The sequence below is a fragment of the Cryptomeria japonica genome, chromosome 8, assembly GCF_030272615.1.
Source record: "Cryptomeria japonica chromosome 8, Sugi_1.0, whole genome shotgun sequence".
Classification (NCBI taxonomy): Eukaryota; Viridiplantae; Streptophyta; class Pinopsida; order Cupressales; family Cupressaceae; genus Cryptomeria; species Cryptomeria japonica.
The window spans coordinates 575,884,484-575,906,263 of record NC_081412.1 but is presented as its reverse complement, the minus strand read 5'-3'; the positions used below and the strand labels follow the sequence as shown (position 1 = coordinate 575,906,263).

Below are 21,780 nucleotides of genomic sequence, written 5' to 3'. Positions count from 1 at the left end.
GTCTTGAAATATCCACAAAGATTTATCAATTTCTGCACAATTTATGCATCTCCTTTGATAATTTTACACTAAATAATTGGAAACTTCTATTATTTTGAAAATATGATTTTTACTTTATATTGGATTGTTATTATAGTCATTGCAACATCTACAACAAAAAACACAAATATGAAAACAATTGCTTCTTAAACCCATAAAAACACTAAACTACCCAGTTTTTAACCTGATATTTGACATTTTTTGTGTCCAACACCTGAAATAATCCTCTATAATAAAAAATATTTTTTTAACATATAAAACATACTTCTATAATAAAAAATAGAATTAAAAAAACCAACAGATAATAAAAACTAGAAATAACTACTCTCAAATACCACATAAAATTATAAAGAACTTATGGGAATTTAATGTTTGGTCTCTAGCATAACATAGATGGCATTCATGTGGAGAAATCTTCTCTAGAGTGTTGTGACAACTCATCATCTTAATTAGCTAACACTTTAAAATGACTTTTGAATAATGGTCATTAGTTGGAAAAAATATAATCTTTAAATAAATAGAGAGACATTTACAAATATATTCTTCTATTGAGACATTTACAAATATATTCTTCTATTGAGGTCCCATACTCACTAGAAACTTTATTGTGTCTAGATGGTTGAAAATTCCTAAGAGATATCCCAACATTCACTAGGTACCTTTGACTAATTCTTTAAACCACAAGTTGAGAAGATGAAAGATGAGATGATCCAAAAGAAGGCACCACAACATTATTTTTTTTTGGCCTTAACCTTAAGGATATAATAGGTTTTTGGTGGATGGCTATTGACTTTAGGCTACTTAGTGACAACAAAGTTTTTAAGACCTATAATTCACGAGCCAACCACTTTGGCTAGTAGTACAAAAGACTCATCTATCAACTTAGACATGAACAATCCTTAAAATCTTACGATGGGAGCCATGAATACCACATGAAACCAGGGATCCAAGGAAACTAAACCCACATAACGACCTTGAAGATTGTTTGCTCTGAAACTTTAAAGTCTTTGGCCTAGTAAGAAAGCACTAACAATATATTTCACATAAAGTAGCAACTAGACTAGTTAAGGGTGCGATCCCATGAGGGAGCTTATGCTTATATTTTCATGGAGCAGGAGGTCCCATGAAACAAAAAAAATTATGCTACGGGTTTATTTAGAATCTTTTCCTAAAAATAGCAGCCCCTACTTTTTAGGACTGCATAATTTAGCCAGTGAAATTGGGGTGGGGCTAGAAATTGCCCCACCAGCTTAGGGATGATTTCTGTCACTTGTCACATATTTGAGTTTAGATTGCTGTTAAAAAATAATTATGAAGGGAAAATAAGTTTTTTAACTTGGTTTTCTCATTGCAAAAGAATAGAAGACAAAGCTATGTATCCATGAGACCACCAGCTTCCTTAAATTTAAGAGCTTAAATTTTTAAGCAGAACTGTGCTACAAATTTCATGGGACCACCGGCTTTAAAAATTCCTAAAAAATCTCTGCAGCAACGGCTCTATTTTTAGGAAACCCCTCCATAACCCCAACCTAAGCAATATATTAATTTATGAATGTAATAAAAATTATATGGGATGATATCTTTGGATGAGCAAGTACTACTTTAAGGAGATATGGCCCACGGAATAACTAAATTTTTCATTGCAATTGTACACAGATTCAACTGCATCAAATCGGGTAAAACATCAATTGGGTTGCCTGATTTGAGATTCCCAACCATTGCTATGAAATAATTGAAGATCAATCACTGAGAAACAGCAAATTATCTTTTCACATATTCATTATCTCACTGGAAAATTACGAGAATATATAAAATACCAATTATATTGTGGACTTTATGATGAATGTTGTCATCTTCTCACAAATTTCTAAAGCTGTCTCCAATTCAAAAGATGTATATTGTAAACAAAAGCCGATAAGACTTACGAGTAGCTTGCGTGTTTCCTTTGTCAATATGATCATGGAAAGTAGCTGGTTTACATTATAATATTTTTTCTTTTTATATCTACATCAGCTTGTCAATGAGCTGTTTTTGTTTTTTTATAATTTTAATTTTTTCATTTCGATCAGGTTTAATTCACACACATTAAACAACATATTAAGTTTAAAAAATGTTAATCATTTTTGAATGTTTAATACTTTTTAAGATTAGAAATCAAAGCTTAGTATGTGTGATTTAAGTGGTCCGCCTCACTTTAACATACTTACTCTATTCTTTCTTTCAATTGAAAAAAGTTGATTCCACATATTAAATTTAGAGAATGCTAATCATTTCTGAATGTTTAACTTAAGATTAGAAATCAAAGCTTAGTATGTGGAATTTAGGTCGTCCACATCACTTTAACATACTTACTCTACTCTTTCTTTCAGTTGAAGAATGTTGATTATATATCAAGTCTAATCTATTAAAGAAAGATTATTACATTTATTACAGAAATATAATAAACTCTAACTTTCTTTACTTATTCTACATCTAATATGCATAAATAAACCTGCTTCTTTTAATCTTATATTAAGAATTATAAAACACCCAATATAAGTTTAAATCAAATCTTAATTTCTTCTCAATTAGCAAAAATGAATAGCAGCTTAATTTTTTGGAAAAAGAACACAAAGAAAGGTTTTACTGACCAAGAATCCAAAAGCCAGGCCTCCAATAACAGAGCCTTGAATTGCCACAGCTGCCAATTCCACAACACCCAAGTGGCCTGCACATATTGCTGTGATTAATAGCATTGAATATGAACATAATTTGATAAAAATAGCAGGCCCTGCAATCCTCCACAGTGTCTTTGATTCTCTCCAACTTTCTTTAATCAACTGTTGAAAACTAACAATACTGTCCAAGTCTGCTAATCTGATATTCTCTGTGCCAGTAACTTCATGGTTACTGATCTCACCATCTTGCTCTTCTTCCTTCAACAATGGTGAGTTAAGAACATCAGCCATGTTAAAAATAAAGAGAATTCTGCTTCTGCAACCTTTGATGCACTCTGACAAAACTGAGAAAATATATTTGTCTTGTATAAACTTAGTTTTGACCATTGAGAAGTCATTTGTGTTGAAGGGCAGGTACACGCGAAGATCTTGCCTACCATTTTGTTAGTAAGTATAGATAAAATATGTAGATTGATGGAGGATATAAAAGGAGCAAGTACATTCTAAATTATTGTCACTACATAAAATGTGTGTGATAATGATATGAAAAAGATATATTGATTATTTTTTGGATGATGTAAAATAATTTAATATTTTTTATTAGATTTAAATCTAATGTTATTTTAGTAATTATAGTTCGATGGTAATGTTTGACTTTTTAAATATACATTTAATCAAAGTTTTAAAACTCGGATTCACCATGGACTCGGGAAACCAAAAAATTGGACTGAGACTCAGACTGGTGAAAGACTCGGCAAGGAATCAGCAAAAAAAAACGAAGCATAATTTTACCAAAAAAACATAAAGAAATTAATGCATTTAGAGAACATAAAAACCATAATTGAAACATTACACATCATATGATCTCCAAACACTCAATATTTGAAATTTCATAATTCATACTCATTACTCATAGTTTCAAACTCTAAAATGTATAATAGAAGCATAAGTTTATAAATGTTTACAAATTTACATATAATGATATGTCCAACTCCAAATGTGAAAAATAACAATAAACAAACTAAAGAGAAGACTACATCTTCCTCTTTGCACTTCTCCTATTATAGCTCAATTTTTCAGACTTTGAGCTAGAAGTAGTAGCAGTGGTTGTTGTGGTATCTAAATGGTGAGATGATTCTTCTTCTAAATGAAAGTCCTCATCTTCGTCCTCATCTTCGTCCTCCTCCATTTCCTCCAATCTTGCTCCTTCTACTTCTTGTGATGCTCCTCTCTCTATTTCTGCAAGTTCTTCGATAAGGAGGACATCATCACCATCATTTTGTTCATTCACGATCCAATCACCATATAGATCAATTTCATCCAGGTCAATGGCCTCATCTGAAATACCCTCCACCTTTCTAACTCGAAGGCGAAGGTTGTACCGAACGAAGACAAGATCACTGAGCCACTTTTGTGTCAATCTATTTCTCTTCTTTGTGTGAATGCTCTCAAATACACTCCAATTTTGTTCACACCCAGAAGCACTGCATGACTAAGACAAAACACGAACAACTATCCTTTCAAGATTAGGCATGCCAGCACCATAATTTCCCACCATAAATCTACAAAAAACATTTAGAAATATTAGAATTGAGAAAAAAATGTAACAATCAAGTTTGTAGTTTTTTTCTTGCAGTATTGAACTAGATTAATTTTTTACCTGGTTGTTGTTTTCCTCTCCTATCAATTGCTAGTTGTGATGAGAAGAGTCTCCTCTCTGCAATCTTGTAGATCTTGAACAATGAACATTTCCAAATTCATAAATAAAGATAGAGCAATTACAAATGTCAAATCTCACCTCCAACTCATCAAAAACCTTGTCTCTCAACTCAGCATCAAGTGTCATCTTATCAATGGATGCAATAACACCTGTCATGACCTCCTCATCAACCCTAAATGAATTGGAGAAGAAGAACTTCAGGTTCAAGAAGTAGGCGAAGGCATGTATCGTTTGGTGGAGTTGGTTTGTCCACCTACAATCAATGATACACCAAAGGATTTCACATTTTCTTGTATTTTCACAATAGTAATGTGAAATCACTAATACATTTGGACTAGATTTTCGACTGAGGTTTCCGACAGAGAAGGTATATTGTGGCCAAATTTGATTTTTTTTGAAAAAATGCCCGAATTCATCGTAATTCCGACGACAATTTGCCATTTGGTTTGACGAAGAAGGCATTAGCAATGAAAATTTTCTTTTTTTCAAAAAAGTGCTCGAGTTCGTCGTAATTCAGACGACAACGGCCATTACTTAAAAAAAAAGAAGAGGGCAATTCATTTGTGCATTGCAATCTCGTGTAGGCGTCCGTGGCAACTTCAACCCCCAACAACATCAAACCCACGTCGAAGGCATTTGTGGCATTGCTTGCAATCCCATGCAGGAGGTAGATTCTTCACCTTAATTTCATGTTGCAAAAAATATACCATTCAAGAGATTCCTTTTTTATGCAAAAGATGTTAGGAAATGAGACGCGGTGGTTAATTGCCCTAGTTTTTAATGCAAATTGGTCAATCTCGTATTCATATTGATTATCCAATCTCTATGAATACGAGATTGACCAATTTGCATACCCTGTAGGAATCCACTCCTCGTAGCATTCAATTTTGTCGCAACAATCCCTTCCTCCCATATACGCGCGTGTTGATTGTTCACATGAGATCACATCTCTTTGCGGCATCGTATCAAACAATTCACGAGCCTTGTCCATGTTTCCACATTTTGCATACATGTCAAGCAGGGCATTTGCAAGTACAACACCTAACAAAATTCCTCTATCCGTTATGCTTTGATGGATGTCCATACCCTGTTCCAAAGCTCCCATTTTTGCATAGGCAGGGAGGATGCTGGCAAAGGTTGTGGAATTTGGCTTTATGCCTGCCAATTTCATTTGCTTGAAAGTGTCTAAAGCCTTTTCAACAAATCCATTTTGTGCATAGCCAGCAATCATTGTAGTCCATGAGACAACATTTCTTTCAGGCATTCTATCAAATAGTTCACATGCCTTGTCTATGCTTCCACATTTTGCATACATGTCTACCAGGGCAGTTGCAACTACAACATTTGACAAAATTCCTCTATCCTTTATGCTTCGATGAATGTCCATACCCTGTTCCAAATCTCCCATTTTGGCACAGGCAGGGAGGATAGTAGCAATGGTCGTGGAATTTGGCTTTACACCTGCCGATTGCATTTGCTTGAAAGTTTCTAAAGCCTTCTCAACAAATCCATTTTGTGCATATCCAGCAATCATTGCAGTCCAAGAAACCACATTTCTTTGAGGCAATCCGTCAAACAGTTCCCGTGCCTTGTCTATGCTTCCACACTTTGCATACATGTCTAACAGAGCAGTTGCAACTACATCTGACAAAATTCCTCTATCTTTTATGCTTTGATGGATGTCCATACCCTATTCCAAAGCTCCCATTTTGGCACAGGCTGGGAGTACACTAGCAAACGTAACTAAAGAAATGCAATGATCAGCTCCAAAGACATCAAACCACTACTAACAAAACCGAGAGTCTAAAATATGATAGGGAATAGTGTGAGCTATCCTGAAATAAAATATTTTATTTTCAATTTCAACTAAAACATAATTACTCAGCCATTTAATGTTATTAATAAATGTTTAATATATGAAAGAGATAAATGGTTGGCCACAAGTACATGAGTTACTAAATACACACAAATAAGTGAATTTGATATTCAAAACTATCTACAATGAATTCAATTCTTGTCCATTAGTCATTTATGTTTGCAATAAGCATCTTTCTTTGTTTTTCTTAATCTTTATTCATAGTTATGTGCATATTTCACATTCTATAATTAGGATATCAATTGCTATGGCTAAACACTAGCACGATGTTTGTGTTGTGGTATAGATGCGTGGAAACATAATTATGGGATTGTTATATTATAGAGATCATAAATCTAGATATCGCATATTACTTCTAGCTCTTCTTGGATTGAGTCTAAAGTTGACATACAGTCATAAAGCCATTACTAGCAAATCTATCCATTTCTAGTAAAGAGAATTGAGAAAGTCATTTTGATATTGAGAGTTTCTTATCTGTTTACCTATTGATCATTATTAAGCCATAATATTTAGGTCTATTTTTCTCTCTTGCAAATCCCCTGTAAGTGTCCTAGATTGTCCTATAGAAGGAATAGGCATTATAGTTTTATTGATGAGAAATATAAGCTTTGTCTGATTACTCAAGGTCTTCATACATTGGGTACATCATATGTATGCTCATGGATAGCATTTGACATCAAGGAGAGAGTAAAGAGACAAAACCCAGGCGGTAGCATATACCCAAATCCATGGGGAGATACAAAAGACATTTTCAAAGTAATATCTAAGCACAAAGCATCTTATTGAATTTAGATTTCTAGTTTGCTTATGGTACATCACACAACATGGAAAACAAGAAATACTCAATAAATAACAGGATTCATTGATCTAGTATTATCACAATCGGCACTTGGCGTTCAATATTTTCTCCTCCTAACACTATTTATCTATTAGAATAATATCTTTCTCTTTGTGTTATTAATGGTCATTTAAGTTGTTTCTAAATTTTATTTTATTTTTTCTAATATTATCCATTACGTGTCAAGTACAGAACTCTAAAACCCGTGGCTATTAAAATACATAAGACAACATTGTAGCATCTTGTAATCATCTGTTATAAAACCAAAGCACTTGGGAGTGATTCTTTTGTTTGTCACAGTCTAGGAAAACGGTGTCTACTGGAGCCTTGAATAACTGACTAGAAAGATTTTTAATTCCTTTTCTTTTTCCTTCTGATTTTTTCACTGTCACTTTCATCCTCTGAGTCAGATGCCCTCGCCCTTTTCTTTCTTCTTGTTTTTTCATACTCATTGTCATGCTTTGAATTATTTTTCTTTCTTGGTGTCTCCTTACTACTCTCACTGTCAGTTTCACTCTTAGAATCTGAGTATGATGTATCAGGATTTGACGAACCAGATGAACTAGAAGAATTGTCATTAGAGGTAGATTCATCTGACTCAGGAATAGACTTTTGCTGCTGCATTATAAGCCTTGGCATATTCTTCAAATACTCACGTAAACTCTCAGTGATACCACCAAGACCAATAGAAGTAAATAAATTGATAGCAAACTGTGAATTTTTGGGATTGTCCTTTGGAAAAATTGAATCAAAAGACTCCTGCATTGTTGGATCGTTCAACCTTTCATTAAGCAACAATATACCAAGCTGCTTTGCCAGCTCCTGGTAGAGAATCTTTATAAAAATACGGGAAGAGGAAGTAGTATCATCCTCTGTCAAACGTATATAAGCAAGACAATGCCATGGAAGAGCATCTGTGCCAAGTAAGTGCGCAAAAAACTTTGCAACATTACGTAGTTTATTTGTTTCCAGTTTGTGCATCATAGAATACTGTTGTACAAAACACTTATCAAAAAATTCCTGATAAATTTTATTGATCATACAAAATCTTTGCCCAAGAAGACCATAATAACGAAGGTATGTTCTCTCTTCACTACAGCATTCTAACAACATGATGCATAATTCCATCTGTTGACCAGGTTCAAGCTTGATCTTTAGTAGCTTATGACCAGCTTCCTCAAAATCAACACTTGACATGATTGTCAAATAAATTGTACCTCTTAAATTCACCAAGTTTGTCTCTGTCTCATCTTGTATTCTCAGTGCTTCCTCACCTTCCTCTTCATCATCATCATCATCATCTGAATCATCACCTGAATCATTCTCCCCTTCTGCTTCATCTGAAGAAGCATCTCCAAGGATATCTTTCTTCAGTTTTTCATAGGTTGCCTCATTCTCTAAGAAATCATGATCTGGCTTGAAAACATCCAAACCAGCTTCTTGATCAAGTTCATCTTCTAGGAAAACTTCATGTGTTAACTGATCTTCTTGCTCTACAAGGTCCAATTTTGGATGCACAACTGGATGATCCTCGAACTTAGCTTTGTGAATTGCAAAAAGGCCTTCAATTAAAAATTGTACTCGTTTGTCAATTTCCCCCTCATGGAGAACACCTTTAAATCTTTCAAAAATCCCATAGAGACCTTTGGGTGAAAGGTCTTGCAACAAAGAACCACATTCTTTCATGAACCCAACAACAACTTCTACACTGTCATCTGTGGGGTTCTCTAGTAAAAGGGTGAGAAGTTCCAAGGCAATGATCTCATGTGCAACTTGTTGATTCACTAAATGAGCTATGAATTTGGCTGCTGCTATCAACATGTGCTTGTCATTGCATTTGTATGCCCTCTTAAGCTGCAAAATAATTCTTCGCAAAAGTAGATTGCCAACTTTAGGAAATTTTGTATTTACCACAGCAACCAACACAGCAAAAACATCTGTAAATCCAGGGGATGCCATTTGGGATTTCATACAAGACCTACAAAATAGACCCCTCCCACGAATGAGATTCTCTGCAAACAACTCTGGAATGATATTCTTGATGTTAGATGCATTTACCTTGTTTACTAACCCATTGATACTCTTCTGAAGGGCATCCCATGTCATGTGCTGGTATTCCACACTGCTCTTTTCTTCCACATCTTTCATCATTTGAGCTAGCTTAAATGGGGGAATGTAAACACCCCCACTTCTTCCAACACCCTTCTCAACTCCTCTTATAGCACCTTCGCCATTCCCATTCTGAGATGGAGCACACACAACAACAGAAGTTTTCACTTCCACTGCCTCTTTGTCCCTCTTGTTTCCAGAAGCCCCTTTACCACTTAATTCATGCTTAATTATGTACATAAACCCATCAGGAAGCATGAGTTTTTGCATATAAGCTCACCCAAATATTTTACAGTTATTTTTCATCAAGATTCCCTCAGGAGCTGGCAGATCCTGCTTCCATACTTTAATCCTGTTTTCTCAAAGGACAATCCTAAAAATCCATGCATTACAAGTCAGATAAGGTCTCTCCAATGTTTAGGATATTGAATTCACATTACACACTCATGGATTACCTCAATTAGACATCAGTCAACTTAATATTTTATGTAAGGATTCCATACCACAAAGCCATTAGATATGTTTTGAGATGAAAAAGAAGAGTTAGATGGTTTTGGTTCAATGATGATAATTTCTATTTTCAAGTAAATTGATTTGGTATATTATACTGAAACATGATTTCATAACTAACATTTCAACTTCTATATAACTAGTTCTATAGCCCAATTTTCTTCCCTGTGAAGAAAGACCATGTCAGACAATATCAACGAACAACAAAATAAGGAGACAACTGCTAGATTGTGGTCTAACTTGAAAAGAAAAGGTGATGGAAAATGTTATTGTCCATGCAAAATTTGTAAGGGGTTAAAGACTAGAAGACTTCTAATCAAAACAACAAAGAAACATTGTAGGCTGCATGGTCACATTGAAGGTGGACATGATTATCATCCATTGGTAAGTTTTTCATTATATCATTTTAATAATTTATATACATAATAAATCACGTGATGATGAGATCATGATCAAGGTTTATTTATGTTTATCAATTTTATATAGGTCAAGCACCCCATATCACATGGTATGGATCAACACAACCCTGAGAATATGGTTTTCGAAGTGGATGAACATGGAGGTGTGAATATCGAAGTTGAAGATAATGATCCCATGGAAGATGACGATCATGAGCCAGAAAACACAATTGAAGATGATGGTACAAATACATTGATCCATGACTCATTTAGTACTCACACAGCTGATCATGATGATGAAGATGACCTTGATGTTGTTCATGATGTCCCTCTACTTGAGAAGGCATCTGAGGCCCTTTACGAAGGTTCGTAGGCAACTCTTCTCTCTGTTGTATTGTTGTTGGTGAACTTGAAGGTTATGAATGGTTTATCCAACATAACAATGTCACGTATGTTCAGGTATATCATATATGTCATAATAAACTGTGAATCATGTTGTACCATTAATATTCTTTATATTAACAAATTATATTTTTTTGCTGTAGATTGATAGGTGAGTTTTTGTTACCACCATCAAATATTCTACCTCGCTCATACCGAGAATTATCTACCATTATGAAAGATATTGGAATAGAGTATCAAGCAATAGATGCTTGTCCCAATGATCATATTATATATCACAAACAACATGAATTTTGAACTGAATGCCTTGAATGCCATGTCAGTAGATATCAGACAGATCAAATAACAAAAAGGGTTCCTCGCAAGGTTCTTCGCTATATTCCCATTATTCCATGTATGCAACGATTATTCAAGTGCACTAGCTTGGCACAATTTATGGATTACCATGCACGCAATAGAAGTCGAGATGATATTATTTGAATGCCTGTGGATGGTTCAACATTTATGGACATAGAGGAAAAGTGGCCACACTTTAAAGAAGAACCTCGTAATCTCAGACTTTCATTGGCAGCGGACGGTGGAAATCCATTTGGAGAGATGAGATCGGTTTACTCAGTGTGGCCTTTTTTTGTTATCAACAATAACATTCCTCCATGGATATCAATAAAGAGGGAGCACATAATGTTAGCAATGATTGTTCCAGGTATTTTATCATTTAAATATAGTCGTCTAAATTTAATTATAAATATTGTAGTAAAATGGTCATAATAATTATGTAATGTTTTTGTTCATTCGATTAGGTAAGTACCAAGTTAAAGATATGAATGTATATATCGAGCCTCTTATCGACGAGTTCCTGGAGTTATGGAATGGTGTCACTATGTATGACGTCTCTAGACCAATAGGACAAAGAGAATTTCAATTCCATGCAATGCTTCTATGGACAATACACGATGCGCCGGGGATAACACATTTTTGTGGTATGTTATAGTGTTTAAGTTGTGCATGAACATTATAATTCAAAAAATCCTCATATTTAATCCAATTATACATTATCTTGTAGGTCTTCAAACAAAGGGAAAATTTGCATGTCCTGTTTGTGGTCCAAAGATGAAATCTCGTCATTCAAAAAGTTTAGGAAAGTAGGTGTTTGATGAGTATAGGCACTTTCTCCACAAAAATCATAAGTATCGAAATATTGAAAAACATCTTTTCAATGGGAAAGAAGAGAATACATCAAAGCCACGAAGAATGACACCTCACCTGTGGAAGTTGGAATATAATAGAATTAATTGTCAAGGTAATGTCATTCCATCTATTGATTTGTCATAAAACATCTTTTCTATTTTGTTTTCTTTACTGATGATGTGATTGATGATCATGAAGGTTGTGAAGGCATAAATGACCATCTTCCTAAGGGACTAAAAAGTTATCCCCGATAATTTAGTAGGTTGCCCTACTACAAGCAGTTACAAATTGTTCATTTGTTTGATAGTATGCATATTGGAAAGAATATAATAAAGACAGTATGGAAAATATTGGATGGAAGGCATGACAAAGAAAAAATTGTCAAAATATGTAGTGACATTTAGGATTCCAATCATGCAATGATAAATTTCATTCAATCAAATAGCCATGGAGACCAGATTAATATAAGTGAGCTTCCTTGGTTATTAACGGACCAGCAAAGCAATGCTATAAAAGAAGTCATACGAAAAATTCGATTTCCCACAGGATTTACTGCAAACATAAACAATCTCATATAAAAGAAAAGTGAATTTGGGCCAGGGATGAAAATGCATGATTGGTATACCTTCATTAAGGTAATTCATGTTCTTGTGTTTTTAGTATAAGTATTTCACGCACGTTTACTTTTCATTGTATTATGTTACAAAAAAATGAAAAAGATAATTTTATAATTGTTGCAGTACGTTCTACCTCTATCTCTCCTAGACGACGTAGACAATAATGTCAAGCAAGTCATATATGATCTTGGAAAATATATATGTAAGTAGTGAGATTTGTTCAGTTCATTGTATAGATATTATATTTGCGATTTGTTTTACTTGTTATGTAATATATTTTTTTGCGTCTTGAATACCTTGTAGGTGGTCGTCATGTAAAGAAATCCATAAAGATGATATAAAATATTGGAAGAGAAAAATTCCTCATTTAATGTGTGAAATGCAAAAGTGTCTACCTCCAGCTTTTTTCAATGCACAAGAACACTACCTCATACACCAAGTTGAGGAGATTGAATTGTGTGGACCTGTACACACTAGGTCAATGTGGATGGTTGAGAGGCACTTGAAATTTTTGAAGGCTTTGGTTCAACAAAGAGCACATCCTGAGGGTTCTATGGTGGAGGGATATATGGTATACCAGACTATGGTGTACATTTCTGAATATCTTCCTAAGTTTGCAGCAAAGATCCATGTGGATCACATTTGGGATCCCAACACCATTAACAAATTCGAAGGGGAGTACTTGACAGGGAAAGGTAGATTGAGGAAAGTGAGAAGTAATTATAAGATGTTATTGTAGTTAATTAATTCTTAATCTTCAAAATAAATCTATTGTAAGACGTCTATTTATTTTTTGTATAGTTGGTCGAGAGTGGGATGCACTACATTTGTATATTGCAAACAATCTTGATTGGATGACGGTATGGATTGAACGTTGTCAACATTCTGGATGCACGTTAACATGGGAAGGTGTGGCTTCATTGGTTAAAGAAGCACATCGTAATGGAGATTCCAATGTTATGCAAAGGGAAATTGATTTAGCATATGGTTTAAGAGATAAACAGGTACGTATAAATTTATTAATCACCCATATGTTTATCAACTCACAATGCAATAAATTTTACATGTTTGGCATATCGCAGGTCAAACACCACAACGCTATGTGCTGCAATGGTCATAAATTTCGCATAAAAAAGTTGGATGACACGAAGAAAACTTGTGATTTTGGCATCACTGCAATCTTTGAGGTGACAAATATTTCATTGAGAAATGGCATACATCCTCAATAGTTTCAAAATCGATACTATGGCATTTTGGATGATATACTTGAGTGTGACTTTAATTCCTTCAAATTAGTTTTGTTCGTCGTCAAATGGTACAGGCTACGATTGAATAAAAATGATCCTGATAGAACCGTTATTGAACATGATAATGGTTTTATAATGCTAAATACAAGGTCATTTGAACCAGTTGGGGATGAGCCCTATGTTCTTCCAAGCCAATGTGAGCATGTATTTTACTCAGAGGTTCCACATAAACCAGGTTGGTCATTTGTTGTTAGACATGATCCAAGAGGAAGGCCGATAAAGTATAATGTGATGGAAGAAGAAGATACCGAAGAAGTAGAAGATGAAGTGGATGATGATCACGATCGACAGTGATGGTGGTGATGGTGATGATGATGATGATGATGATGATGATGATGATGATGATGATGGTGATGATGACCTTGATGTTCATGATGATGAAGAATGAAATGTATGAGGTATGCGATTAGTATATTATCTATTTAATAATTGACTTCTTGATAGAATTTTTTTACATAATTAATTCATTATGTTTTGAATTCTAATTCCATTACATAATTAATTCATGATGCACCTTTTAATATGGAGATGGAGATAGGGAGAGTGACTATTTATGTGACATTTTTTAAACTGTGTTTATTTATGGAAATTGGATTGTTTATTACCTATGTGATGGATGGTGATTTATGATACATATGTGATGGATTACATGTTTATGATGACACATGATTTGTGATGCTAATTGTGATGATCAATTACATATATGATAACACATCATGTGATGCTTCTGATGCTTATGATACGTATGTATTATTTGTTTATCAACTTACAAATGTAGTAATGCTTATGATTCTCAATTGATGGTGTTGATTTTAGGTATAGTCCATGTGTGATGTTGTCACCCTTGGTGGGAACAGGTCATTGACTATAGACATCGTCAACCATTTAGTTAAGGATCCTGCATAGTCTACATAAAGTAAAGGTAAGGAATTAAAAAATTTACAATGATTTTGATGACATCTTTTTATTATTTAATACTCTTTTTGTCTACAAAGTTCATGTTGTTCATGTTGTGTACTATGTAATTTTTAGCTAACATAAGATAATTGAATTTACATTGTATAGGACCCTGAACCCCTTTGACGAGGATCCTGCACAGTCTCATGGATGGACATGTATAACTAGTCAATACACCCTATAGAGACAGTTTATTTTTTAAAAATTACTTGGAAAACAAACTTCCTCAGTTTTTCAAACCTTGACATTAGCAGCAAATCTAATACAGTTATCAACACTTGAGGCCCCAGTTGGACTTATTCCAATCTTCATCCCAAAATCAACTTTAGGGTTGACTTCTTCATCAACATTACCCTCATTTGCAAAATTTCTCTCTCATTACCAATTAACTCTCTCATTTCATGGAGTGCGGGTACCCCCAAATAGGTATTTGTCATATCTATCTTCGTCAAGTGAGGAAAATGCAGGAATAGAAAATGAAAGTGACACATGTAATATGTCTACAATAGGGAGATCAACAAGAGGTCAAAAGATTAGAAGAAAATTCAATAAACGCATGAAATTTTTCCTTGCTCAAGAGGGGTCATGTTCTTATGATGATGAGACCAAAGGCAACATTTAGGTGCCACTGAGGTACAGACATCTACAGAAAAAATGGGTGCCCAAGGAACTTCCTCCAATAAACACTGATTTTTGTGTTAACGATAGGATATATCGCATAACACCTTCGTCATTACATGGTTTAGGCTTATTTTCCATGGATAGTATAAAGGTCTGTTACAATAGAGTTGCTGAATTGATGGAGTTTGTTGGACCTTGTTACAATTACAATCATTGGATGCAGATTGTTAAATATAAAAAAAGTATGCGTAGGTATGCACTGTTAGAAAATTATATACAAAAGAAAGACAATGATCAAAGTAAATGAGTGGCTATATACATTGATGGTCGACCAAAAGCAACAGGGAATATTGCAGGTTTTATAAATAGTACGTGACCTGGGTCAACTAATAAACAACCCAATTGCATATTTGAGGTGCGCGAGGGAAATCGTGTATTTGTATGTGTGATAAAATCAATAAGTGTAGGCGAGGAGCTTCTAATCGATTACAGTTGAATCATACAGATACAAACAAAGTTAATATCATGGGGGTGGTATGTACTATATATCATTTAAATTAACCAACCTCCAATTAATGAATCCAATATACCATTTTATTATGAAGTTTTTTTGCTAAGTCTATTGATTTAATTTTGCTAACGTCTTTTATATTTTTTCTTTGTCACAGGCCAACATGGATCCATCACATATCGCAGACAGGGATGTAGCTTGCGACACTTCTACCGAGTAGGTAAACCTCATTGTAATTGTACAAATTAGATAGAAGCAAACTGTTACATTATTATGTTCTTTTTTTTAGTGATTTATACTAATTTTGTAATTGTTAATGATATTCTTGACACAGACGGATGTTCGGGGAAAGGGAAAGGGAGTTGCAGTACCTAAGCACCTTTCTAGGGATGTGGAATCATTAGGGTTAAGAGATGATGACCCTGAAGATCCCACACACCTTATGAAATTCTTTCAAATTCCCCTTAGAAAAATTAGAAAAGAGATTGTTTCTTTAGCAGTCGTGCATCCTATTACTGATGAGAAACGAGAGAGGCTGGAATTATTGTTTTGGACAACAGAAAACTTGCAAGTAAGCAGTAATGAAAGCTTTAATTATAACAAAAGTTCAATAATGGTTTATATTTTATTCTCTTTTATGTCATTAACTAAAATATGTACATATTGTTTTTACAGCAATTTATCTGCCCTCATCAAAGTCATTCCCATGATCAGGGTGTTGCAGGATCTTCAAGTGATGACGATTTTCTTGTATTATCACTTGCTTGGATTATCACTCTGAGTACCCAAAACACATCATACTTGATACTGTCAATTTTCAAAATAAAGGTTCATCCTTGTTTACAATTCTTGCACTTTCCATATATTTAATGTTTGATATATTTAATGTATTATTCTTTAGGTGTTGTCAATGTTACTGTGAAAATTCCGCCGCTGCCTCATTAGAGGTTACCCTCACCTATATTGTCGACTGCAATGTCGGCAACATGTAGCATGCAAACATCCTCTAGTGCACGTCATATTGGCCCGCCCACTGTTGGTAGATCCCTCTTTTTCTCTATCTTCTGTCATGTGTTTATTTCCCTTCAAGCGTTCTTTCTTGAATTCTAATGTCATTTCATAGTTGATTCATTTTTTGTAGGAGGAGATGCACATGAGGATGTGCCAGAGGTGACTACTGCTGATAACATACCATTATTTCCTGTATCTTCTCGTATTGCTAGTACGCGAATGTTGCAGGCCACATTGGTGGTGAGCGACGAAGAAATGATTCCCTTAAAGATACAAAAGGTTCCAGGTACTTTAAAATTATTATTATATATACTCTAATTGTAATTTACTTTATGATCACTCGTTTTGGACTAATGATCCCATGAATTTTTTGCAGGCAATGATATTTTCTACAAACATCTTAATGATATTGCATTGTAGATATTTGGGCCCACCATTCATAAAAGGTGGTACATCATATGTGAACTAACCCTAATCCACTTTTGATTTCATATCATTGCTAGAATAGTTTTCCTTTGATCCATTTCTTGAAGTGTAATAAATGTAGCTTCAGTTCATTTCTGAATCTAATAGGTTTGTTTTTTCTTTAAAAGGTGGAATGACCAAGAAAAAAGGTTAAAAGATGAATTGACAAACCAAATGGTTGAGTGGTTTGGAAATGACACCTTTGACAAAACCAAGCTCCTTGAAAAAGCTGGCACATATCTAAAGTATGTGAGGGACCAATACAGGACCCATTTGGAGAGGAACCTAAAGTACGAGCATCCCCCCATGATTCTAGAGAGGGAGTGGAAGGACCTAATTTTGGATGCCAAGGAGAGAATTGAAAGGAAAAAAGGAAATACACCACTAGATGCTAGAAGAAGGTACGAGATACTATTAAGAATGTAATTATGTACTAATTAATTACTCTCTTTATTTATATAATCTAACATATTTCAAACTTTTTATAGACTGAGTGACACGTCAAAGGTAACCAAGGCAAGGTAAGAAAAGCACGGGCAACACAAACTCGGCTATGGTGGTTACATGAAACTTGCTACATGAATTGTAAGTATCTCATGTAAATGAAATATTGCATCAAAATATTAATAAATTGCAAACATTTTTTTTTATCAAACAATGCAAGCAAAATTCACGGTACCAAGCAAAAATACAGGGCTCTGAATTCAATAGAGCACCCATAGAAAATGACAAGAGAATTGCCTACCAACAAGGCTATTCAACCGTGGTTGATCGGCTACGAGAATTGAGAGGGCATACACAACATTCGAGTGCATCCGTCACACGGGTAAATATGCTAAATGGAAGTTGTTTCAAATTGAATACTTTACCAATAATCTAATTGATGTTGAGTTCCAACATAAAGTGACTATATTTGTTTTAAATAAGCAAGCAATGATAACAATGTGTATGTCATTGGAATGCAGCCTGCTAATCGTGAAATACCACCTGCACATGAATGTCCGGATGTGCATCCCAGTAGTGGAGGTATTCATTTTCTATTCAAATTTATTTATCTAGCTATTAATACAATTAAACATCTTAATTTGTAATTAGAGTAGTAATTAATGTAACCTTTTTTGTTAATATTTAGAGCATGTAGTCGGTGGTGAGCAAGTGGAGCATGATCTGGGTACACAACATCAAGAACGTGATGTTCCCCACTCAGGTAAAGAAGACCATTGTTATTGCTTTAAACAAATATAATTGCAATTGGTGTTCAACATTAATGCAACCTTTAGTATTTCAACTCCTACACAAAATGATGTGGCCCCATCAGGTAAAGAGCACAACAATTATGTTCTCTAAATTAATGAAATACTTGTAACAATAATTTTTTTTTTTTTGAATTTAACCCATTTCTTTGTTATTGCAGAGGACCCCCCTTCACTTCAGTGGTCTCATCCTCAGTATAGGACTAGGCATACATCGAGATCACGAGCAGTTGGTGAAACATCTACAGAGGGGGGAAATGATGAAGAAACTGATGTTCCACTTAGTCTTTTCATAGCTTCAAAGAAAAAACAAAGAAAGAAATGATTGTAATCTAACTTATTTGATAATGACTGATTTTTATGTGTTAGTGAATGTAATTATGTGCTAATTAATGGTTATGGATGATATTTGTTAATTAATATTGATGAATGTTGTGTGTTAATTAATGTTAATCAATGTTATGTGTTAATGAACGTTATGCGATATTAATGAATGAATGCTATATTTTATTAATGGTAGAAAGAATGAATGAATGAATGTTATAAGATGTTAACAGGGAATTTAGAGTGATGTTAGGGGGGGGGGAGAGGGGCCAAATGAGCTTCCACCTTCACGTGGTTGGCCCTATTAAGTAGAGAATATTAAACTATTCTCAAAACCAAGCGAAGCTCAACAAGATAACACACTTTTCAATATTTCATTATGTTGCACAGTTAATCTTATTGAATAATGTATATTGAATCTTAATTGCAGGGTCCAACAGAGCCAACAGGAACAACATCACCACAAGTTGTGGGTATAATGAACTCCCATATTGTCTTGTCTGTACACGAACAATATGAGTTGCTTCTAGTGTTGATATCCAAGGTGGGACTGCAAAAGTTATGAATATGCCTCATCCTTGTACTTTTTTTTATTACTTGTAAGTAATGAATATGCCTCATCCTTATAAGTTTTTTTATTACTTGTAAGTCATGAATATTGCTCTTTAGTTGATTAAAATTGTTTCAGTGAATGTAAATCTTGATTATTATAAAGTGATATCTACACTATCAATTCCAAATTGAAACCCTTTCAGTGCATGCATGTTGTTTGCCAAAATGCCATCTCAAAAGTATCAACAAACAAACATTGGCATTCACAAAATCAAGAAAGACAAACTGAAAATTAGCAGTAGAGCAATCAAGTAAACAGTTTGTCAAGAAGCATAGTTGAAAAGGTGCAAAAGAAATTGGTTTTAAAATAGGGGTAGACCATTACAAATTGGCAACTTGGCATCACTTCTCTTCTTACTTCTCCTCAACCCTCTTGCTCTACACTCTCACTTTTTCACCTGGCACCTGCAACTCTCACTCTCACATTCACAGTTGTTAGCTTCTTACTCTTTGTTTTTGTGAGTTGAAACAAAAATAGGAGGCAGTTTTATAAAGTTGGTGGGGTTTGGGTGGGGCCCATAGGCTGTGACGGTTTGACCTTGGGCATGGAGTTTGAAAAAAGTTCTATTTTTTTAAAAATCATTTATGGGTTGTTGGGATGGTCAGGAGGCTCTTGGGAGTCCCTCAAATGTCTCAAGGATGTCCTAGAGATGTCTCAAAGATGATGGCATTGGATTGCACTGGGGCGGCAAGGAGACGTCCCATCCAAGTCCCTATATTTTGAAGGTGTCCCCATTTCAAAAACAAACAATTTTGGGGGAGGAAATGTCCTTGTGGAAACAGGAACCCAGTGAAGACATTAAGAGGGCATGAAGGCACAACCAAGGTCCATTGAGTAGAAGGCAAAGGAAAAATCTTGGAAACAAGAGGAGGAGCACTTGGAGAAGAAGGTAGGGAGAATAGTAGTCCGACCAATAGAGAAGATGAACTCTGAGGGCAAACTACCACATATAGCAAGAAACTCTCCAACCAAAGCAGGGGAGACAAAACCAACAATCTCTGCTTAGGGAGGAGCTCTAGACCCCAAATCTGAAGAAAGAAATAGAGCTAAAGTAAGTGAATTGCATAAAAACAAGAATGTAAAGTGCACCCCTGATTTGCTAACCAAAATGCTCAAAATTAAATGAAAATATTTAATGAATACACAAAACTATATACATATGCAGGCACACCATGGTTGAGATGGTCCAACTCCCTAGTCTCACTCTATGACTAAGCTCATGCCATATCTAAATCAAAGACATCTCAAATACATCGTCGGTGGAAAGCTGCAAAATGCCATTTTCATACATAAGCAAGACATACACAATTGGGCACAATCACCAAGAGAACGGTAAAAAGTGTGTTTGAGATCATTGTCCTAATTGTGGTGTGGTCATGAAGAGATCACCGTAAATTTGTCAACCTAGATCTCTTCGTGACCACACCACAATTAGGACAATGATCTCAAACACACTTTTTACCATTCTCTTGGTGATTGTGCCCAATTGTGTATGTCTTTCTTATGTATGAAAATGGTATTTTGTAGCTTTCCACCAATGATGTATTTGAGATGTCTTTGATTTAGATATGGTATGAGTTTAGTCGTAGAGTGAGACTAGGGAGTTGGACCATCAACCATGGTGTGCCTGACCATATTAGCTTGAAACCATGCGCCTCATATTAGCCTCAAACTTATGCCCCTACTCGTAGGTGGTGGGGATAGAATATCATTCAATGTACATATCAATGAATAAATAATAATAATTTTTTTTTGATAAAAATTATCATCGTCGGAATTACGATGAATACCAAGCTTTCGACCGATGATGTAATCGGTGGACATACATCGTTCTCGTCAGTGAAATGTTTTGGAGTCGTCGCACTTCTGACTCAAACCACACAAACATGTGACGAGGATGTTGTACGTGCGATGACACTTCGTAGGTCAGATGATCATCGATGTCTCCGAATGGATCGACGACACAAGCATCAGATAAACAGCATCACCATTGGTGTGAAGTTCCAAATTCTCGTCGGCTTTGCGATGAAATCTAGTGATTCCAACGAATTTTTTGACCATCGGCAAAGTCCATGGGATTGTTGTATTTCCGACAGGCAGGGCATCATTGACCAATCCGATGCCGAGTTTTCGATGGCTACTTTTGTCAGCACTCTGATGAAAATTAGTCGCAAATCCGACAATCGGCCATCGAAAATCAGCTCTGAATGTACTAGTGAATGGCCTCTTTGGCCCTATCCATGGCCTCATAAATGAAACCCATTGGCATGCCCTCTCCATCCACCATACTAAGAACCCTTACCAAAGGTTCTATCACCTAAAGAAATGAAAACAAATTTTAAATTAGTACAAAATTAATCCCTA

The 21,780-nt window shown here is 34.9% G+C and overlaps 2 protein-coding genes across 2 annotated transcripts in view; both read right to left on the bottom strand.

Annotated features, from left to right (window-relative positions):
- The window catches only part of LOC131052976 (protein DETOXIFICATION 35), a 107,801-nt gene extending 104,839 nt beyond the window's left edge, over positions 1-2,962 (bottom strand). The window contains 1 exon segment of the mRNA XM_059209759.1: positions 2,670-2,962. Within this exon segment, the coding sequence (XP_059065742.1) occupies positions 2,670-2,774 (105 nt within the window). The 5' untranslated portion in view covers positions 2,775-2,962.
- A 4,570-nt stretch (positions 2,963-7,532) lies between these two features.
- Positions 7,533-9,323, bottom strand: LOC131857976 (uncharacterized; the record flags this gene model as incomplete). Its single annotated transcript, XM_059210802.1, has 1 exon — positions 7,533-9,323. A coding segment is annotated over one exon (1,791 nt), but the record flags the coding sequence as incomplete, so codon positions are not given.
- Between the last annotated feature and the right edge of the window lie 12,457 nt (positions 9,324-21,780).